This window comes from Phaethon lepturus, unplaced genomic scaffold (genome assembly GCF_000687285.1).
Source record: "Phaethon lepturus isolate BGI_N335 unplaced genomic scaffold, ASM68728v1 scaffold27386, whole genome shotgun sequence".
Classification (NCBI taxonomy): Eukaryota; Metazoa; Chordata; class Aves; order Phaethontiformes; family Phaethontidae; genus Phaethon; species Phaethon lepturus.
In genome coordinates, this window is record NW_010547305.1 from 13,666 (window position 1) to 34,646 (window position 20,981).

The window sequence follows — 20,981 nt, forward strand, 5'->3', positions numbered from 1 at the left end:
TTCCTGCTATTTCAGCAGCATTCTGCTGCTGGTGGTGCTTAGTAGCAATTCTTTGTTTTCGGGAAACGTGTGTGTGAACAAGCAGCTTTGTCAATAATATGACCTATACAAAAACTGGCATGGCCTTATTTAGTGTGATGTTCTGCTCCCCTTTGTCTCCTGCGAAAAGCATTCTGGTTTTGCCCTATTTTGATTGATTAACCCTGTAAATTGGGGTGTGATCATGCAGATGGACTGCTTTCTTGCAGAAATTTAAATTTTCACTAATACACACCTTCTAGCATTAGACCTTAAAAAAATGGCTCTGCTAGGCAGTTGTCTGTTTCTTATATCATGGGCAATTTTTTAAGTATCTTAATTGGAAATCGATGGGAAAGTTCTAGGGAATGGTGTCCCTTTCTGTAGGCAAAATGGCTAACAACTTCCCCTTTAAAAAAAAATCAATTATCTTTATTATATTAGAGTATTATTGAACGGTTGAAAGTTTTTTTTGTGTTCTATTCGTAGAAACTGGAATGGTAGTATTGCAATTGTTATCTAACATACTTTATTGAGGAATTACACACAAGGCATTGTAAGATACTGTGGCCTTAATGGTAATAGGATTTTTCTTGTTTGTGGTGGAATAGGAAACTTCAAATTGTTTATATTGTTGAAATGAAATTTTGTGAGGAGGTGCCAGGTTAGTATTTTTTTTTAATTAGTATTTGTTCTGCAAGAACTCAAGTCTGATATGGTTGTGATATTAGATCTTTGTGAGAGCCCAAAGATATGTACCACATATTGTTTTGAAGAGGTGGAGGAAGGATGGGGGTAGTTTTCAGGAGAGAGCTGATATATGCTCCTTGGAGGCCTAGTCATTCTCTTACTGGATGAAGTTGGGCTGGATATTTTATCTAGATCTTGGGATGAGCTTTTAGTGATGTCATTGGCAGCCGTTGCTGGTTTGCTTTATCCTATAATAGGAATGAATGGTAATGTATTTCTGTGCTCTTTTTGTGTGTGTATTGATTCACACAGTGATCGTCACTTGCCAGACGTGCATTGTGAATCTTCCATTTTGAGTCTGTTTTGGTTTTTGTTGGCAAGGCAGCATTACTGACCGTCTAGGCCAATGTGGCTGATTTATTTTGGGTTAAGATGCCATAGCATTCATCTAAGGCACTGAGTGCAAGCTTGTGCTTGTTTCGCTTAAAAAGGCTGTTCTGAGCCACTTCACCTCAGGGAAGGAACCTTCATGAAGGTGGTACCTGTGTAAATGTGTTTGTACTGACAGTTATTTTGTACTAAATTGATTACAGTAACGGTTTTTTAGTTAGGAAGTTACAAATAAATGAGTTATTGTTGAAGCTTCAGTGAGTTCCTAAAACTTTCCAAACTGAAAACTAAGCAAGAGATTTTGAAATAGCAGGAATAAAAGTATGATAATTAAATTAATAAACTTTACCTCACTTAGAAGTGTTTCACAAACCTCTGGAGAGGATTATATACTCTTAAGATTGTCCTTGCCCTTCAGATTTTTCTGGGTGGAAGTGGATTATTTATTGATTTATTTAATATGACTTAGTAAGACAGAAGTAATTCTGTAACAGTAGTGTCTGTAGACTAGCTCCCCCGCAAAAGTTTAATAAAACGTATGTGGGATCTTTAGGAAGGAAGGAAAGGATTGTTAGGATTGAGTTACTGCTATCTTTAACTTCTTCCATTGTCCTAGATAAAGCGCTAAAGGAGATTGTTGAACGTATTCTTCAAACTAGTTACTTTGATAGCACCCATAACCATCAGAATGGATTATGTGAGGAAGAAGAGGCAGCACCTGCACCTGCAGTAGAAGACACTGTAGCAGAAACTGGTAAGAATATAGAATCATAGAATAGTTTGGGTTGGAAGGGACCTTTAAAGGTCATCTAGTCCAAACCCCCTGCAATGAGCAGGGACATCTTCAATGAGATCAGGTTGCTCAGAGCCCTGTCCAATCTGCTTGGATGTCTCCAGGGATAGGGCATCCACCACCCCTCTGGGAAGCCTATGCCAGTGTTTCACCACCTTAGCTGTGAAAATTTCTTCCTTGTATCTAGTCAAAATCTACCCTCTTTTAGTTTAAAATCATTACCCCTTGTCCTATTGCAACAGGCCCTGCTAAAAAGGTCTGTCCCCATTTTTCTTATAGGCTCCCTTTAAGTACTGGAAGACTGCAATAAGGTCTTTATATGAAGATAATATATAATAATATGAAGATGCCTTGTGACTAGCTTATTTCTTTGTGTTGTACTGTCTTGTCTCCTTGGATTCATCAGAATGATTAAATTGCAAATGCAGTTTTAAGTGCACAAAAGCACCTGTCTCTGAATTCTTCAGGTGTTACTAGTGTTTTGAATAGAAATGTAATTTCTTGATAATCGGGCATATATCTAGCCAGGCAACGTGTATAGGGGCAGTCAGCCATTCATTCAGCCCTGCTCTGAGCCGCGAGGAAAGAAAAGCAGAGCTGTGTTGCGGAAGAGTTCTGTAAGGCTGGCTCTTGCCAGCTACTTCTTTGGAGGGACCATAATCCTTCCTAATGATGGCATCGTAAATGCCTTCCATCACGTGCAAGGAAGGGCTTACTGTTCTAACTGTGGAGTGTCAGCTAAAGGAAGGAACAAAGTCACTTCATAGTACTTGTTCTTGAATGCATCTTTCAGCATTTGTCCAATGGATCACTTGCTGAAATAAGAACCCAGGCTAACAAAGAAATTACTTAGAATCCGGTTTATGCAAATGGAGATTATTGCCAACATCTCTTTTTCCTATTTTGTTTTCCTGTAGGACTTCTCATTGTGATTTATAAACAAAAATTTTGTTGGCCTGTAGCATTAAAAAGATCAAAGATTAAAGTTCTGTTGCCTGAGGCTTTTCCATTTTTCAGGTGGCTCCCACGAGTTCAATCCTTGGTTAGAAGGCAGTAGTTTTTGAAGCAAAAAGTATGCTTACATACTTAAGAACTTGAGAATATGGTACCAAACTGAAGAAAGAAATTCATGACCTTTTTTCCCTTTTGAATATGTTGTGGAGAAGATTGAAACTTGGGGCAACTGAACATAACTCTTCATAGCAAGAATTTATGTGATTTTTTTTTTTCCCCCCTTTTTAATTCAAAACTCTGAGAATCTTTGTTATTGCTTAATTTTCTGTTAATGTCCTGACATTTTTGTTTTCTTCATTCCGAGACGTAAGTTTCTTTATCTGCCTTGTAACATTCGGTTTGTTTCTGAACCCAGCAGATACTTAACTGTACAAATGACCAATATTGAGTCTCTAATTTCAGATCTAATCAAAATCCCATCCCCTTGAAGATGTGTGACAAGGCAACTCCTTCCTTAACATATAGCAAGCTGCTAATAACTAGGTATTAATGTCACTCAGGAGTAAATGTGTGTCCGTTCATTCTTAAACCTAGCTGTAGTTCCTGTGTACTAATAGTCCACAGTCACAATAGTTTTTGATAAATGGCTACTGCAAAAATGCATTAGACTTCTTCAAAATTCCACTTTTATTGGGGGAGATTTTTCATTTAACTTTGTATCTTCTAGGTCTGTAATGTGGGTGTTTTGGGGATTTTTGGTTGTTTTGGGTTTTTTTTCATATGAATGGTATGTTTTTCTTGCAGAACCTGATCCAGCAGAAGAATTTACTGAACCAACTGAAGTTGAATCAACTGAGGTATTATTCACTGGAAAGATTGTCATTTTGTATAGCTTTAATGCCACTTACTTTTACTTTCATACCCTTTCTTATTTTTATTTTAGTATGTAAACAGACAATTCATGGCAGAGACTCAGTTCAGCAGTAGTGAGAAGGAACAGGTAGATGAGTGGACAGTTGAAACGGTTGAGGTAAGATCTTGTGTACCTCAGGTAAAATTGCAATCCCTGTTTCTGCTGACTCGCAATTCATGACAGGTTTTAGTATTGCACCCCTTCTCCCCCAATATACATAACAATATATATACTTAAGTAGGTTTGGACTCACTACTCATTCTTCAATTACATATTTAGCTCAGGATTACCTAAAATAAAAACTATGCAGTTGGCTAAGTTTGCAGAGAACTTGGGTTTGTTTTTTGCAATAGTGGCTTGCTTGGGAAAATGGGACTTAATAGCCTTAGGCTTAAAAAGACTTAAAAGATTTTTTTTGAAGATTTTTTTTGAGAGACCTTTGCTGCAAACATGGAACTTAAGTGTATTTACACAGCTGCTGACAGCGTGGCATAGTTGTGCATATCATTGAGCAGTTTCATACAGGGGGAGCTGAAAATTGGTATCTTAGCTAGTATCTACTCCAGATTGCATGTGTACATAACTGGATGTTAAAGTATGCCTGTAGGTACATCTTTGCTTTCAAGGGCTATAGTTCTTCAAGTATTTAACCTCTTACTGCTTTGCAGTTGAGTGATAGTTCACTTGTGATGTTTGTGGTACATTGCTATTGGGATCCATTCCCAGTTTAGTAATTTAGACTCTAGGCTTAACTACATGTGAAAGTCCATTTTACTAGAATTTGTGTTCTTCACGTACTGGAGAGGACAAGTCACATGGAGTCATTCAAATGTTTGGTATGTTGGAACTTGGGCTGCATCCATCTGTTAGGAACTGGTATAAGCAGCATCTTTCAGGTGCTGGAGACTTAATTTTTGGTTCACCTTAGACTTCTGCAGCAGCAAATTACAGATGGTCAATTGTTTAGACTCTCTTCCTTGATGTCTTCAGGCTCTTTTAAGTGAGAAGTGGAGTAAGTGTTCATCATCTCTTCAAGTAGTGGAAAAGAGAGCAAACCATTTTGATTGGATTATATAATCTACCTGATTTTACATTGTCTGGCTGAAATTCATATCTGACGGTGTTGAAGACCACTAAGAGATTTTATAATACTTGGGATGGGTGTGAGGCTTCTAGAACTAACTAGAATTATACCTAAATTACATTTGTCTACCAAGTGGCCAGAGTAGATTAGAGGTTCAGTTCTCTGTAGTTCTTAATATAAGAAGTATGGATGGAGACATGAGAGTATAGGATATGTCCTTATGATTGAAGCCTGTTGTGCTTCCTTCTGCTCTTAAAGTGTAAGGCTGTGTATTGCACAGTTGAAAACTCAGATGCTTCCTCATGGGAATAATAATAATACGGAGTAACTGCACTAGTATGATAAAAGAATTCAGGTTGTAGTTTTGTATCAGGTTGATTTCAGAAACTCCTAGTTTTCCACACATCTTTACTAGTGAGGTAAATCTGGATTATATCAGCTTTGTTTTTGTAGAACAATACAAATAATATATACTTCAGTTCTCCTTTCTGTCCCAATTTCTTGGACTATGTACAGATGAGCAATTAAAAAAATTTAAAGTTGAAGACTGCTTCTTCATAATAAAGAACCATATTTTCTCAAATTTAATGCAAAAAGGGGAAATTGAGAATGACTGTCTTTGAAATTGTCACCGAAATAGGGAATAAACCTCGTAACACCAATGTAGTGTTAAAAGGCAGGCATTCTTTATTCACGGCGCAGGGAACACGGGGGATAGCTCCTCCCAAAATCGTATTCCCCGATCAGTTCAAAAATTAAAGATTTATAGGCATATGATTACAAAATTAATACATATTCATCAAGTAATCATACATTGATTGGTTAAGTATTCCTCGCCTACCATGTAAATGACCACGCATGCTCACTATAATTTCTTGGGATTTTTCTTCCTTAATCTTTTGAGTCGGAGGGTTTCTTGAGTGGGTGGTCTCTGAGTCAGTGGTCGCGATCTCCCCCTGCTGGAATTGCCTTTCCTACAAAGTTCACTCCAGGTATAGCGCTTTGTCAAAAACATGACAGACTGTTGGCTCAGAGCAGTGAATCTGCAGCTTATCAGTTTCACTGTACCTTCGAGTTCTCTATATCTCACAGAGCCTGGCCGCGGTGTCTCCACTCTGCTCCCTCCCTCCGTACAGTTTCTCCTAGAATCAGCACACCAAGCTCTCCTGGTGTGGCAACATTTAAAGTTAGAGGCCTAGGGAACTCCCGTGGACTGGATTCCTTGCATACCAGCCACACTACACTCTGGATGCTTCTTCAGTGTTGTATCTTTCTTTAAAATATGGGTAGATATAAGTATGGCAAAATTACATTTCATCGAACCATTAACTAGGCAGAACTGACCAAGTTTTCCTTCTTCCTATCTACTCATTATTAAAACAAAATAGTACTGTGATCACAATGTTACACCTTGATTCCTTGATAATTAAATCAAGATGGGAAGGGTTAAATGGGCTCTTGAGCAGCATTGCAGGTGTATAACACTAATGCGTAACCTATTCCTATAGTTACGTTTTTTATTACTATCCTATTTTCTAATTATCATTTGATTTCCCCATCACCTTGGTTACAAAATGACTCTTGCTGTTCTTGCTGGCACCAAAAATCCCATTTCTGGTGGGAATGCAACTGAATTGTCTTTAGGGAAGATGATGATACATGTTGTATAGAGCCTTTGTGCTCTTCAGCTCAAGGTTATTTGTGGCATTAGTATAGTAAGAGCTGTGAATGATAGCTGTTAGTTTTGGAAGCTATAGTATTCTGAGAGAGAACATTTACGCAGATTTCCATCATTGCTTGTGAAGAGGAAGGCTATCACAAACTTGTCTCTTTTTAAGTAACCCTCAAATAGATGTGAGATTTCTGTGGTATGGTATGTTTATAGTTTGAGAACTGACGGTGTCTCATCATGACATTTCTGTGCAGGCCTTCCATAAGTTTTAAACTAAAAAACTTGCTTGCGAATTCTCAAAGTGTATTTGCATTTGGATTATATGATGTAGTTTTGGTGAAGGTGTCCTTTATTGATAATAGTGGGGGGTTTGTTTCTGTGGGTGTTCTGTGGGTGTTTTGATTGAGGGAGGGGTGATTTTTTTTTTTTTTTTTTTTTTACTGCTTACTTTGTAATGAGAATCTGAATCTGCTTGTATACAAAGTTCTCTGTGTCTTAGATTATGGCACTTTGGTTGTATGGATGTGTGTGGTTTTCTGTGGAACTGGAAACTGTTCTGTGACTGCCAGAACAAAAGTTCATTCTGGTTGGTTTGTGGTCTCATTAACTTCTGTACTTACCTCTCCTCCTTCCCTCCTCCTTTGCCCCCTGGCCTTTTTGTACTCTGTCATTCTCCTCTAATTGTGGCTGGGCAGCTCTGCCTACTGAGGAGGTCAAGGGGCAGGGTGTCAGGAAGTGAGCATGCAGTTTGAGTCAAATACTATTCTGCAGAAAGGTTCAGCACTCCTAAAAGAAAGGTTTCACCTTGCTGCTGTGCCCCCAAGATGAATGGAGATGTATGGTTGGGTAATCATTCTCTTTTTGAATAATGATCCTTATATTTGAGTAGTCTGTGTACCTTCTTCATGCAGCAGACTGTTAGAAAGCTGTTAACTTTAGAACTACAGCCTGTCCATCGGCAACTTAATACGCAAAACTGGACATTTTTTAATAGGTTCAGCCTACTATGATTATAATAGGTCAAAGTACCTGGTAGTGATAATAAGACTAAAGGAATAGGCCCTAAACAGTTTCTTTTGACATTAAAAAAAGAGGTTTGAAGAAGATAGTGTAAAATATTAAGTACCGTATGAAGTTATGACTGTACTATTTGTGAAAAAGGAAAACGTTTGATAGAATTTTGTCCTGTTCTGTGTTCTTGATTATTCCATCATTTTTTCCTGAAGATACTGAGTTGTTATGAATGACTTGGACTTCATAAGTTGAGTGATAGTACTCAAATAATTGAGAACATTTTTGGTAATACTCATATAGGAAATAGGTAGCTGCTGTTCTGTCATTTTAAAACTTTGTAATGTGCAAGAGAAGGGTCTGTATATGTGCTTTGAATAACATTTTCAGAAAAAAAAACCCTCTACTCACAGGGCTTAATTCTTAATTTGGAAACAGTCCATGATTTGAAACTTGGGGACTGTGTAATACAGCAGAGCAGTTGTGCTTGTTTTCCAGTGTGGACAGCCTTAGGGTATACTCCATGGGAATTGTCAAGTTGCTTCTCTTTCGATGTCTAATAGTGGAGATTTGGATCCGAACGGAATCTAGAAGAGGAATGTAGATTGTGGATGGTTTTTAGTTTTATTTAGAGATACTTTCTTGTTTTTTAATTTTCTATTACAAATGACTAGGGATTTGGCCAAGGAAGGAGTCATTTGGAGTTTGTGAGGCAATTACATGTGCAGAATGTCACATACAAACAATATTTGTAAATCTTGAGTAAGGAGTAAGCATCCTGGAAGATGCTGTAGGTTTCTTTGAAAAGTTTGAAAGAAAATTGCCAGCTTTGAGGGTGGATAGAGGGAGTTCAGGTTTAAAGTTCAGACCTGTGATTTTAGAACTGGTCTAAAATAGGACTACTTTATCACTTCTCATGACTGCTGTACAAGAATCTCTCTTCTGCAGTTCTTATAAGAAACCAGATACATTACATAAATATTCTGAACTTTCAAGATGCACATATGCTAATATATATCCCGTGCAACTCTAAGTTTGAGGCTTATCTGTTTATCTTGAAGATTGTTAATAAATGAAAAGCTCATGGGAATAGAGAAGTGACAGACAAGTTACTGACAATTATCTTTTTAGGGGACAGTTGTTGACATGAATGCAAATTGAAAATGGCATTTCTGTATTATGGGAGTTGCCTAAAGAGCAAAATGGGTTAGGAATGAGAAAGTGCTGCTTTGTGCAGTTCGACGGTCTTGTAACTATCTGTTTTCAAGCTATTTGATGATGGTTCTTAGATGCTCATGTTCAGCTTTCCTAGTTGCTCTGCTGTCTTTGATAAGGTGGTATCTGAAAGCATGTTGCTGTTTGTCTTACCTTTGTTTATGTGCACCATGTTGGAATATGTTTGGTAAATCTGAGCCTTCTTGCCCACTATATATGTGTGTGTGTGTGTATATATATCTCTCTAAGCTTCTGCTGTACCCCCATGGTGCTGTCTTGCAATCTTCCCATCACACAGTGCTCCCTCCTGTTCTCTGAGACCATAGATCAGCTAGCTAGGATAACACTTTAGAACCCAGGTCTAGGTATGCCCATGAAAATTTAAAATTCTGAAGTCTTAAGAAAGACCAAAAAATTCTGACTCTACTTATATTTACCAAAAAGGTATGAGAAAATAATTGTTGTCCATGTGTGCACATTTCTGAAACTTAGTTTTCCCTGACTTTCTTGAACTTTCCAAATGTTCTTAAATTTCCATCTCAAATCCTGCTCTAAAAAAGTCCCCATAATACTGAATGCATTTTTTTGTTAGTGCTGTTCTTAGTGGGGAGTAGAGTAGATTGAAAGCAAATAAAGCACAGTGTCTAAACTTTCTCGTCCTGTGCAGTGCTCAGATCAGTAGCTGGCCACCAGTATTGGCATGACTGTAAGAGGATGTAGTATTTTTCTTCAAGAGTACTATAGAAATTATGACCGTAATGGATTAGGCAGTATCCATAAATTGCAAGAACTACTGAGTCACTTCTGTGCAGTGTCATCTTAAGCTGAAATTTCAGTCGGTTGCTTGTTTCTTGTTAGGTTGTAAATTCGCTGCAGCAACAGACACAAGCTACATCTCCTCCAGTTCCTGAACCTCACACGCTCACTACTGTGGCTCAAGCAGATCCTCTTGTTAGAAGACAGCGAGTACAGGACCTTATGGCGCAGATGCAGGGCCCATATAACTTCATGCAGGTATGATGAACCCACCATGATACTGTGAAGCTAGAATCAAAGAAAGAAAATAGCACTTTCTGGCTGTTAGTCATGATTTAAAGAGTCTGCTGTAGTTCATTTGAAAAATACAATGGTCTTGCAAACCATATAGTGCTGTGTGGCAAGATCTCATCCAAAGCCCTCAAACCTGTGTTGCTGTCAGAGTACAATTAGAATGTTATTTAGCTTTTCAGTCCTTGTTTCTACTAAATCTAGAGAAGGCAGAAAATTGTGCATCACTGGGTGCCATAGTGTATTCCGCTTAAGTGAGACCAGCTGTGAAGTAATAGCACTTCTATAAGCTAGTTCTAAATTTTGTGTTATGAAAAACTTACACAACACATGAAGAAAATGCTTTTTGGGTTGCATCTTGAAGGCTCTCCTTTAACCTCTAAAGTCAGAACAACTGAAAATGCATTGGGAGATTATGGAATACATCAGAAAAATCCTCTCCTCCTCCACAAAGAAAAGAGTAGACACCTTGGCAACAAATGAGGCATACACTTGTTACGTTCCTTTTCTTGTTTCTTCCTACAAAGTACTAATTTAGGATAAAGAATAGATTGCTGCCTATTCTGTCTGCCTATTAAAGTCTCCCTGCAGTTATCTTTCTCTGAGATAAGTTCTAATTTGTATACGTGGACTGAATTTTTACTGTGATAAATGTGTTTTGGAATTTTTAGTATCTTAATTGATTTGAGATCAGTTTTTGCTGGTAAAACCAGCAATTGTGTAACGGTGGACTAAGCTTCCTTTATTGTGACCTGGTCATTTCTGTATTCTGAATGTTACTGTTTTTAAAATACAGTAAATTTGATTTGATTCTTTTTATTTTTTTTCCCAGGACTCTATGCTGGAGTTTGAGAACCAAACACTTGATCCTGCCATTGTATCGGCACAGCCCATGAACCCAGCACAGAATTTGGACATACCACAAATGGTTTGCCCTCCAGGTTTGTAATGGTAAATCCTAAACATAAATATTGGGGAAGCCTGCAAGTCATCTATTAGAAATGTTGCAGTTACTGCTACATAGTAAAGGGGTCATCAGAAGTAATAATGTTTTTCTCAGAAACTGGTGGTACTTTTGAAGCATACTATTTGTAGACTTCCGATTCTCACTTGGTTCTAGATTTTTCTTGGAAGCGAAAAAAAGAAAAAAACTTTAAACTTTTTTTAAATGGGCAAAATACAGTTTTGCTTAGCTTTTCGGAAACTGCTGGATTATTTTGGACAACTGGTAAAAACATATTTTGCATGGAAATGGTAATTGGTATTTTGAATATAGCTTTGCCATGCCAAAGGCATAATCATCTTCTCGATGATGAGCTCTCAAATAACTGAATTAGATAAGATGGTAATGCTATTCTGTAAAAGGTTTGATTATACTATGTAATAAGTGAAATTATTTTACTTCAGTTCATGCTGAGTCAAGACTTGCCCAGCCTAATCAAGTTCCTGTGCAACCAGAAGCTACACAGGTAACATTTAGTAAAAATTTTATTTTGGATTTTAAATTGATTTTGGTCTTGATTCATATTATAATAGGATTTAATTCCTAACTATATGAGAAACTCAAAGAAAAAGCTGAAGTTCTGATTTTGGGAAATTGATTATCTCCACTATCTCTTCAGCATTGTTGCTTTTAAGCGTTACTATATACAGTTTTTATGCTATGCAGACATTGCATATTTTCTGTGATGGAGTCTTATCAGGCATTACCCTTTTGGAAAACTGCTGGGTTCAAGGCTGGAGTATGAATTTATTGAGGAAACTGCATTTAGAATTAAAGGCCTCTTAACCTGAAGGGCACAAGCACGGAAGCAGTTGCAGTTTGCATGGCTCATTCTAATGGCCCAGTGAGGACTTCTTGGCAGTTACCAGTTCTTTCAGTCTGTGGAGATCACCTCAATCTTCAAATTCGGTGTGTTTTCATTTCACAAACTGACTTCCACGTGCCTGTGTGTTAGACTGCCGTCACTTAAAATCTGTATCCCATGTGACAGTGGTGAATTTTAAGAGGTTTTTTTCATGATTGAGAGGAACATGTTGGAATGCTGTTCTGTGTAGGCCTACTCTAATACAGCAGTTTAACTTGAGGTTTGTGCGTTCTGTTCAAGATGGGCTAATAATGTGACATATAAGTCTTTTTGATTTAGATAGAAGCAAGTTGTGCTTTATTTGCTTGTTTGTGACAGAAATGCCAAAGCCAAAATAATGTGGTTAAAGGGCAGTCTGTATCTGTTCAAGTGTGTGTCAGACCACAGATAGATTTAATGGATTAACTATATAGTTTGTGGTGGTGTTTTCGACTTGTTCTGTCAAGGATGAGTCCCACTTGCTTACTCAGATAATATTTTAATACTGGAGTTGTAGAGCAGTCAGAGTTAATTTGAATGCAATTTTCAGCTGAGCTTTCCTGAAACTCCTGTTTATATAGGATCTCTTAAGCTTGCTTCTGCAATATATAAAGGATGTATTTGCCTTTTCATTAAGATGTCCGTTTCTTACCGAACTGTCTAGTGATTAAAGAACTTCTGATTTTGTGTTAAGCGTGTGTGGCATCTCTGAAGGACTCTGCTGGTGTCTCAAGTAATGAATCTGATCCCTATAGATGTTTGAAAACCAAAAGAAAAGCCTGAATAGATTGTGTATCTCAGAGTGATGGTCGTATAAATTGCTTGATCTTGTCCAGATTAGGTCTGCAAGTTTTAAGTCACTCATATGTATAGAAAAAGGAATGTGTTGTGTGGGGTTTTTTTTTGTCTTGACTTTCCTCTGTATGTATCTGCTGAAGTCCTAGTACTCTCAGCAGTTTTGTTGGTTTGTAGGTGTAGAATAATTTTTTTTTATCAAGGCGTTCTCTCTGCACTACCTTTTATGTTACTGTTTAATGATGTCGGTGGCTTACTCCAATGGATTTTTTTCTTATTTTCCTTACCTCAAGCAGTGCTGCCAATGATTCCCTTGGGGATCTTGGAAGCAGTAGCTAAACATACGTCTTCACCTTGTTGAACATTCAGAAGGAATGTGAACACACTTGTCAGTCATTATCAGTTGCCTCTTAAAGTCCCCAGTAGCCTTAAATGCAAAGTCCTCTGCTTTGTTGGCCAGAGTTGTCACTGGACTCTGTGTAGGGGACCAGAGGCCATAAAATGAGCAAATTCAGTCTGTTGGAAACCAGCACTTCTGTATTTCTGTATGAACTTGGAGTTCTCTCATTTAAACTTCCGTACGTTTCTCTGTCTCTTTCCCCAGCTTTATTGTGATGGTAGTTGGGGTTGCATATGAAACAAGGAGAAGGATGTTCTTCAGTAAAAGCATATACATGCCCAGCTGGTTCAGAAATATCCACAGATTACAATATGCTGGGGGGGTAGGGGGTGTGGCATGTTGAGAGTATATCTCAAGGTGAGGTGGTTAAACCTCTACTTGTTAAAAAGTTGTAAAGATTTGTTGGAAAACATACTTTTACTAGAGAATACCATTCATTCCAGAGTTCTTTGATACTTTTTATAAAACTGTGTGTGAGCATCAGATGACTTTTGGGGGATTTGGGGTTTATCTTGTCAGGTTCCCTTGGTTTCTTCTACAAGTGAGGGATATACAGCCTCCCAACCCATGTATCAGCCTTCTCACACAACAGAGCAACGGCCACAGAAAGAATCAATTGATCAGATTCAGGTAAGTCGGATTTCATGGAGGTGGGAAGGACTCTGCTTGCAAGTGTGATCAAATGTTAGTCTATGTTTCTTTGTAAATAAAGTTTTGTAATTTTTGGTTACCTATTGATAGGGCCGCTTCAGTTCTGTTTAATTTCAAAATTCTGAGCCTGTCTGTGACCAGTAAGTCCTCTGTAGTAAGAGTTTTAACTTCATAGATTGTCTGTTTTGTTAGAAGTAAGATGCCAACATCAGCATGTGAGCATCAGTGTTGTTGGCTTAGGAAATGTGATCTATTTTTTTACACTGGCAAGCAGTCAGTGCACAAACTTGTTCATTTCCCCCTGTAGTTTTTTCTCGTGTTTCAAGTTAATGAGGGAGAAGACTGCTAGGTTCTTCCTCTCCTGTTGTGCTATCATGAGTGAGGCTGTTCAGCTGAAGTAGAAAATACTCATTGTTGAGGTGAACCTGAGGCATTGTCACTTTTTTTTTAAAGTGAAGTTTTGCAGTTAAATTTTTGGTATTATTCAAAAACTGCTAAAATGTTGTTTTAATTATTAGGCCTCAATGTCACTGAATGCAGACCAGACCCCATCATCATCATCACTTCCTGCTGCATCTCAGCCGCAGGTGTTCCAGGCTGGATCTAGCAAGCCTTTGCATAGCAGTGGAATCAATGTTAATGCAGCTCCATTCCAATCCATGCAAACAGTAAGTAGTAAATTAATACCAAATCCCTTTATTTTGGTCATCATTCCTTGTGTTCTACAAACACCGGAATCAGTCATGTAATTACATAAAATAGTCTTTGGTTTTTCACGTTTCTCAGACTTGCACGCTTCTTTACATGACGCAATGAAGAATTGTAAAAAATGAATTGCACCAGAGAGCTATTTTTCTAACGTTATAGGTATTCAACATGAATGCACCTGTTCCTCCTGTTAATGAGCCAGAAACCCTTAAGCAGCAAAATCAGTACCAGACCAGTTACAACCAGAGTTTCTCCAATCAGCCCCACCAAGTAGAACAATCAGATCTTCAGCAAGAACAACTCCAGACAGGTAAACTTATATTAGCAAAAACTAAAATGGCAGTAGCTTGTGTAGAGCAGATGATCAGGCTGTGAAGTTCTACTGGATGATGTAGCAAAGCATGTCGCACATTCTCAAATGTTCCTTGTCGTGTGAAGCTTTCACCTGAACAGTACCTGTTTTTTTGTTATTCTGTCTTGGTTTGAATATCCAGCAGGGAGTGAACCTCAGTATATATTTCTCCAACTGTTAAAAGAATTTTGCTGCTTGAGTGCAGTTTTATATAGGTTTAAAAAAAAACATGAACAGGATTAAGGATTATTCTAAAGATGAAAGCAATATAGTGGAGTACTTGCTCTGCTGATGTTAAGGTTGGATAATCCTTAAATTTGCTTTAAAAAAAGGTGATACTATTTGAGGTGATATTTTACAAAGGAAGTGGTAAGCTAGAACTGAGAGCAAATATGGACTGCATCTCACAGATGTAAGGTTCAGAAAAAACTAGAACCTTTTGCTAAAATCAGTTAGACATGGCACATGCCTAACAGCCTGTACAGTCAAAACGGCAGCTCTGTTAAAACGTTCCCATCAATCTCACCTTTGTCAGCGCAGCTACACCTTACAGAAAGAATTTAGTTAGTGAAAGCAAAGATTTCTTAGTGGCTCTCTGCTAATTCAGAGAGGAGGAAGTTACAGAAGTGGGTTAACTTACTCGTACTGTTTTTTCCAGAGTGTGTGTTGCTCATTTTTGAAGGGTTTGAAATAGTATAGGAAAATTGTACCTGCATTAGCAATACTTGTTGCTGAACTTACACTAGAGACTTCTTGACACAGACTTAAACAAGCTCTGCTGTTTCTGGGTTGTTTTAATATTGTGGGATATCTGACTAGTAAGCTTGATACTTAATTCTGCAGATTATTTTTCTTTGAATGGGTGAGCATTTATTGACGTGTTCAATGGTATTTCAAAGCTTTGAACATTGAGTTCAAAGAGAATATATATGGAACGTAAAGAAACAGAGACTTTCATGCTTCATTTTTTTTCTCCCCGCTTCTAATATAGTGGTTGGTACTTACCATGGTTCCCCAGACCAGACTCATCAAGTGGCAGGTAACCACCAGCAACCTCCCCAGCAGAATACTGGATTTCCACGTAACAGTCAGCCTTATTATAACAGTCGAGGAGTGTCTCGTGGTGGATCACGTGGGGCTCGTGGCTTAATGAACGGTTACAGGGGACCGGCAAATGGATTTAGAGGTAAGCGGCTTTATTAAACTCTCTCATTTGACTTTTACTTACCTCTTTCTGGAAACATCATGTCAAGATACCAAGTGTTAACTGACCTACTGTTGTTTTATGCTGTAGTAGTATCTCTGTAAGATATTTAAACTTGTAGTAAAAATTCCCTTTGCTTTAGCTAACTTAAGCGACTTAAATTTTAGGTGTTTGGTTAGGCTTCCCAGTAGGATGTAAACAGACTTTTTGTTCTGCACTGAAGGCTTAGTGTTAGTTTGATTAGGCATCTACTGCAGGTATAAGCAAACACAGAAATATCTGATGATTTCACAACAATCAAGTGAGGAATTCCGGTGCCAATTGGTATTTCAGAATTATTTTTTTTTTTAGTTCCAGTTATGGTAGAAGCAGCACATTTTAAAGAGTTCCATGTTTCATCATATTGCAAATAGGATGGATAATGTACAAATACAAGAACAAAAAAAGACGAAAAGTCATTACTCTGAGGGAATTAACAGGAGCAGAGGAATGATACTGTAGTTCTGGGTGAATAAGAGAACTCTCATGATTCCTGGAGATTATTATATGTGGCTGTCAATGTTGTGAAGATCCGTGTGTTAAAATGGGAGGGACAGTTCCCTTGTCGGATGTTCTGGGATTAGACTAATGGGTACAGTACTGTGTATTCTTGCCATGTTCTCTTCCTCTCATGTGGTTGGAGAGTAGAAGGGAAACCTATATAACAAAAATACAACTGACTTTAGTAGGGAATGCACTTGTCACTGCTTGTCTGCTTAGGACTGAGCTGGATTCCAGTTGTTAAACCCTTGGGACTGGAGCCATCCTTGGACATGGTTCCCAGCACTCAGGAGAGTCTTGGCTCAGGAGCAGCTTCTTGCTTGAGTTGGCTGTTGTGGCCTTGCAGGTCACAGCTAATTATATTTAGATCCCAGTAGTGTGTTTAGCTCTGGATTGCATGTTATGTAAATCAAACTTCAAATTACTAGAGAAATGCATTGAATTGCTGTCTCCTCCCAGTTGTTACTAGGTTTTCATTCTTGTGTCTTGTAATAGTGTAGTACTGATGTTGCAAACATTTGCTTGACTTGCAGGTAAACAGTATTTACTAAAGGGGGGTTTTCCTCAGGTTTAGGTAAAATGCTGTTAGTCCTTTTCTTTGTATGGTAGCATACAGTAGTAGGCTATCATTTCCACGTGAAAGACTTGTACCGTGTTCCTTAGGAGGATACGATGGCTACCGTCCTTCCTTTTCCAACACTCCAAACAGTGGTTACACGCAGCCCCAGTTTAATGCTCCTCGGGATTATTCAAACTACCAGCGGGTAAGCTACCATTATGTTGTGATAGTCTAGAAGTAGAAGGAAAAAGTTCCTGTCAACGAAAGCACTCAAACAAATGTATTAGTGAAAACTTTTCCAAGGAATTTTTTTATTGGTAATGAAGACAAAAGTTTCAGGTACTAAACAGATAGTTAGAAATAGCAGAATAGTAAATGGCTGGTTATGATTGGGAAACGTGTTCTGTTTGGCTGATTGATCTCTAAAGGAATTAGTCTAGCAACTAGAGCAAGGTTGAGTGAATTATAAAGAACTCTTTCTTAAATACAATTATTTTCACAGCTTTGTCAGAAAGAAACTTAAAAAACTAAATCCATTGAAATTAACTTTTCAAACTTGTTTGGGATTGCCTGTCTTCTGCAATGCCACTCTGCTACTCTAAAATTTGTGTAGAATTTCATTGTCCTGAAGGAAGTATGCTCAATTTGCTCAAAGCTTAGACTGGCTAGAAAATGCCGAACTCTGCATATCCCCTAACATCATAAGCGAATGAGATGATAGATTTTGATCCTGATGTTAGAATGTTGCTTCATTTGTTGATGGGTCCTTCAGCAAATTCATCTGACCTCTCTGTAGTTTGAAAAATTTGAAGGCTAAATACACCTATTTACATTTCTTAGTTATATTGAATAACATATCCTGTAACGGGAGAGAGAATTTGTCATTGTATGTTTTATTAGACCTGCTAGGTACTAGCAGGAGTAAGAATTAATTTTTCTAAGATTAATTTAAACTTAATAAAATTCTATATGTTGAAGTCACAGGTGTTTTGTCAGTGCACGTAGTTTTCAAAGTTCCTTATTTTTTTGGCAGTTCACAGCTTCCTGAAATATAACAAAATACCCAGGTTTCATATCATAACTTTTTTAATTTCTTTGCTTCAGGATGGATATCAACAGAATTTCAAACGTGGCTCTGGACAAAGTGGACCTCGGGGAGCTCCTAGAGGTAATTCCTGAGTAGTGATTAATTGATCTGGGCTGAATGGAAGTTTTTTGATCCAACTTCTGGAGTTACAGATTTAAAAAGCAACCTCACTCCTCATTCAGCAGCTCACAACTGAAGAATAAGCTTACTTTCCTCTGACCCCATAGCTGACCCTGCTTTTGAACAGAGGTTGGACTTGGAGGACCTCTTGAGGTGCTGACGTGAATTATACTGTGATCCTTTGAACTTGTGGTGGAAGGTTAGCTGGCTGTTGAATGAAGAATTCTTTAAAAGTTAAAAGAACAGTTGCTTTTGACACTTCACATGTAGCAGAACTATTTAGTTGCCTTTTATTAATGAAAGCCTTAGGAAAGTAATTTTTTTGTGAGGTTTATCATGACTTAAGATCTGCTTACTAGGTGCATTAATAGTTTAAAAGTAGGACTTGCTTCTAAAGCAGACATTGGGCTTGAGCTGACTGTAGGCCTTCAAAATAGTGTGTTACTCTGTTGCATTAAAGGATGTCCTACTGCATCTGTTGAGGTCTCTTGATCTAAGGATATAAAACTTCCCTCCATGCCCATCTGTTCCTTGCTCCTATAGAATTGTTGCTTTTAGCTTATGGAAGTGTGTTGTCCTTTACCTTCATAAGAATCTTTGCCACGTGTTCATCTGAGAAAACAAACCAAACCAAAAAACCCCACATAGATAATGAGGCTGTGGGTAAACTTCTAAATTTTATTTTTGACACTATTTACACAGTTCTTTTTTTAGTAGATTTTTGGTGATGAGACTGTCTTGATACAGACGCTTCCATGAGAATTCTGAGTTACCACCAGAGCGCCTTGTCAGTCAGACCAGCTCAAGGCTGTATGCTGTCTGTGAAACCACGGTTCCGTGTGGTAGTTTGGTTTTGAAGAGTTCTGTCCATGACTCTCTGGGTCCTGAAAGCCCTATAGTGTGGAACTCTGGCCTGAAGTTCAACGTAGTATTAGGCTGTGGTGAAACTGGGAGCATATTTTAGGAAGCACAATGATAATGAAGGGCAATGAAGCTGGTGAGGGGTCTGGAGCACAAGTCTTATGAAGAGTGGCTGAGGGAACTGGGGGTGTTTAGTCTGGAGAAGAGGAGGCTGAGGGGAGACCTCATCGCTCTCTACGACTACCAGACAGGGGGGTTGTGGTGAGGTGGGTGTTGGTCTCTTCTCCCAAGTAACCAGCAATAGAACCGAGAGGAGATGGCCTCAAGTTGCACCGGGGGAGATTTAGACTCGATATTAGGAAAAATTTCTTTACTTGAGAGAGTGGTCAGGCATTGGCACAGGCTGCCCAGGAAGGTGGTGGAGTCACCATCACTGGAAGTGTTCAAAAAACATGTAGACGTGGCACTTCAGGACATGGTTTAGTGGGCTTGGTGGTGTTGGGTTGATGGTTGGACTTTATGATCTTAAAGGTCTTTTCCAACCTTATTGATTCTGTGAAGAAAAGTCTTGAGGTTCTTTGTCCGGGATATGCAGGCAAACATGAGAGGGATTCCCCAAGTGACCTACAGTTCTCATATTCTGATAGTGTGAGCTACAGGCCGTCTCTTAATGAAGGAAGAAAAGAGTGGAAGTTAAAACATGATTAGTTATCTCACAGTACTTTATATTTAAAATACAGTAAACCAATTATTCCTTATATTACTACAAAACCTTTAATTTTAGTGTTTGGTTCTTATCTTCATGACTTGATCCCCCCCATTTTTACTTGAAGTGATTACAACTTTGTAGTTCTGGGGAAAAAAGCATTGGGGTGAAGCTGGAAACTGTAAAGACAGCTTACATGCTGCTGAGTTTTGATTTGAAGGAGCTTTTAGAGCCATATATAGTCTAGATACACACCTGGGAATTCTTACCCAATTTAGACCAGAGCTTTTAGGAATTTTTGAAATAACCTGACTTCATGCCTAATTCAAGTGCTTTTTTTCATATGTTTTCTAGGTCGTGGAGGGCCCCCAAGACCAAACAGAGGGATGCCTCAAATGAATGCTCAGCAAGTGAATTAAACAAATTCACAGGATTGCATTAAACGCCAAAAACACACTGGCCAGTGTACTATACATGTTACCAGAAGAGTTATTATCTATTTGTTCTCCCTTACAGGAATTTTGTTGTAAAGGGACTCTTTTCATTACCCATAATGACAGGACTACAGTTGCCAGCTTTATATTACCTGGATATGGAAAGGAACGAAACAACGTTTACTCTGCATGTTCTGTCCTAAGCATCATCTTGAGCCTTGCACATGAGATTTAGATTCCTCACCCTCGCTAAGAGTAAAGCAAAAAAGGCAATTTTCAGGGTGATCCAATCTCCATGGTTAACTGAAGTGGCAGGAAAAAGCAAAGACTCATTTCTGACATTTAAAAGTGATGTAACAAATTTGGATAAAATCTGCAAATTCATAAAAGATTTACTGTGTGGCAGTTGACGAAACTTTATGTTCCCATAAAAGGATGGAAAAGGTGAAGTGTGGCTTGGTAGAGCAACTGCATTTCAACTTTTTCGTATTAAATTGAAGCACTGAACAGTTAAAGATGTGTAGTAATGCATATTTCCCTAAATAGACAAATAGGCTTATAGCCAGTTTTTGAGAAAGAAGAAGCACCCTTAGCTACAGCACTCCTCATCACCAGGGCCCTGTTTCCTGTGGCTAAGGATTTAAGATTGCTTGCATAACTGCTAATGTAATTGTGTAATATTTTTTTTTAAAGAAGGAAAAAAAAAAAAGCTTTGATTTGGCACTTCAACAAAATTTTGCAACAAATGTGAGATATAATTTGGATGGCCACTGTATATTTGATGTGAAGTATTTAGATATCTCTTTGAAAACACTTTTAAGTTTCTTTGATAGCAATGACTTTTGTAAGGATTGGTATTCTCTATCATTCCTTATGACTTGCACATTGTCTGTCACTAATACTTGACCTTGCTGTATTATCACCTAAATA

The 20,981-nt window shown here is 38.1% G+C and overlaps 1 protein-coding gene across 1 annotated transcript in view; it reads left to right on the top strand.

Annotated features, from left to right (window-relative positions):
* The window catches only part of CAPRIN1 (cell cycle associated protein 1), a 27,428-nt gene extending 6,668 nt beyond the window's left edge, over positions 1–20,760 (top strand). Inside the window, exons 6-18 of the mRNA XM_010289605.1 lie at positions 1,715–1,852; positions 3,650–3,702; positions 3,789–3,875; positions 9,599–9,754; positions 10,620–10,728; positions 11,195–11,256; positions 13,349–13,459; positions 13,999–14,148; positions 14,348–14,498; positions 15,532–15,726; positions 16,948–17,048; positions 17,948–18,011; positions 19,972–20,760. Coding sequence (XP_010287907.1) covers positions 1,715–1,852; positions 3,650–3,702; positions 3,789–3,875; positions 9,599–9,754; positions 10,620–10,728; positions 11,195–11,256; positions 13,349–13,459; positions 13,999–14,148; positions 14,348–14,498; positions 15,532–15,726; positions 16,948–17,048; positions 17,948–18,011; positions 19,972–20,036 — 1,442 coding nt within the window. The 3' untranslated portion in view covers positions 20,037–20,760. The remainder of the gene's footprint in view (positions 1–1,714; positions 1,853–3,649; positions 3,703–3,788; positions 3,876–9,598; positions 9,755–10,619; positions 10,729–11,194; positions 11,257–13,348; positions 13,460–13,998; positions 14,149–14,347; positions 14,499–15,531; positions 15,727–16,947; positions 17,049–17,947; positions 18,012–19,971) is intronic.
* The last annotated feature ends 221 nt before the right edge of the window (positions 20,761–20,981 follow it).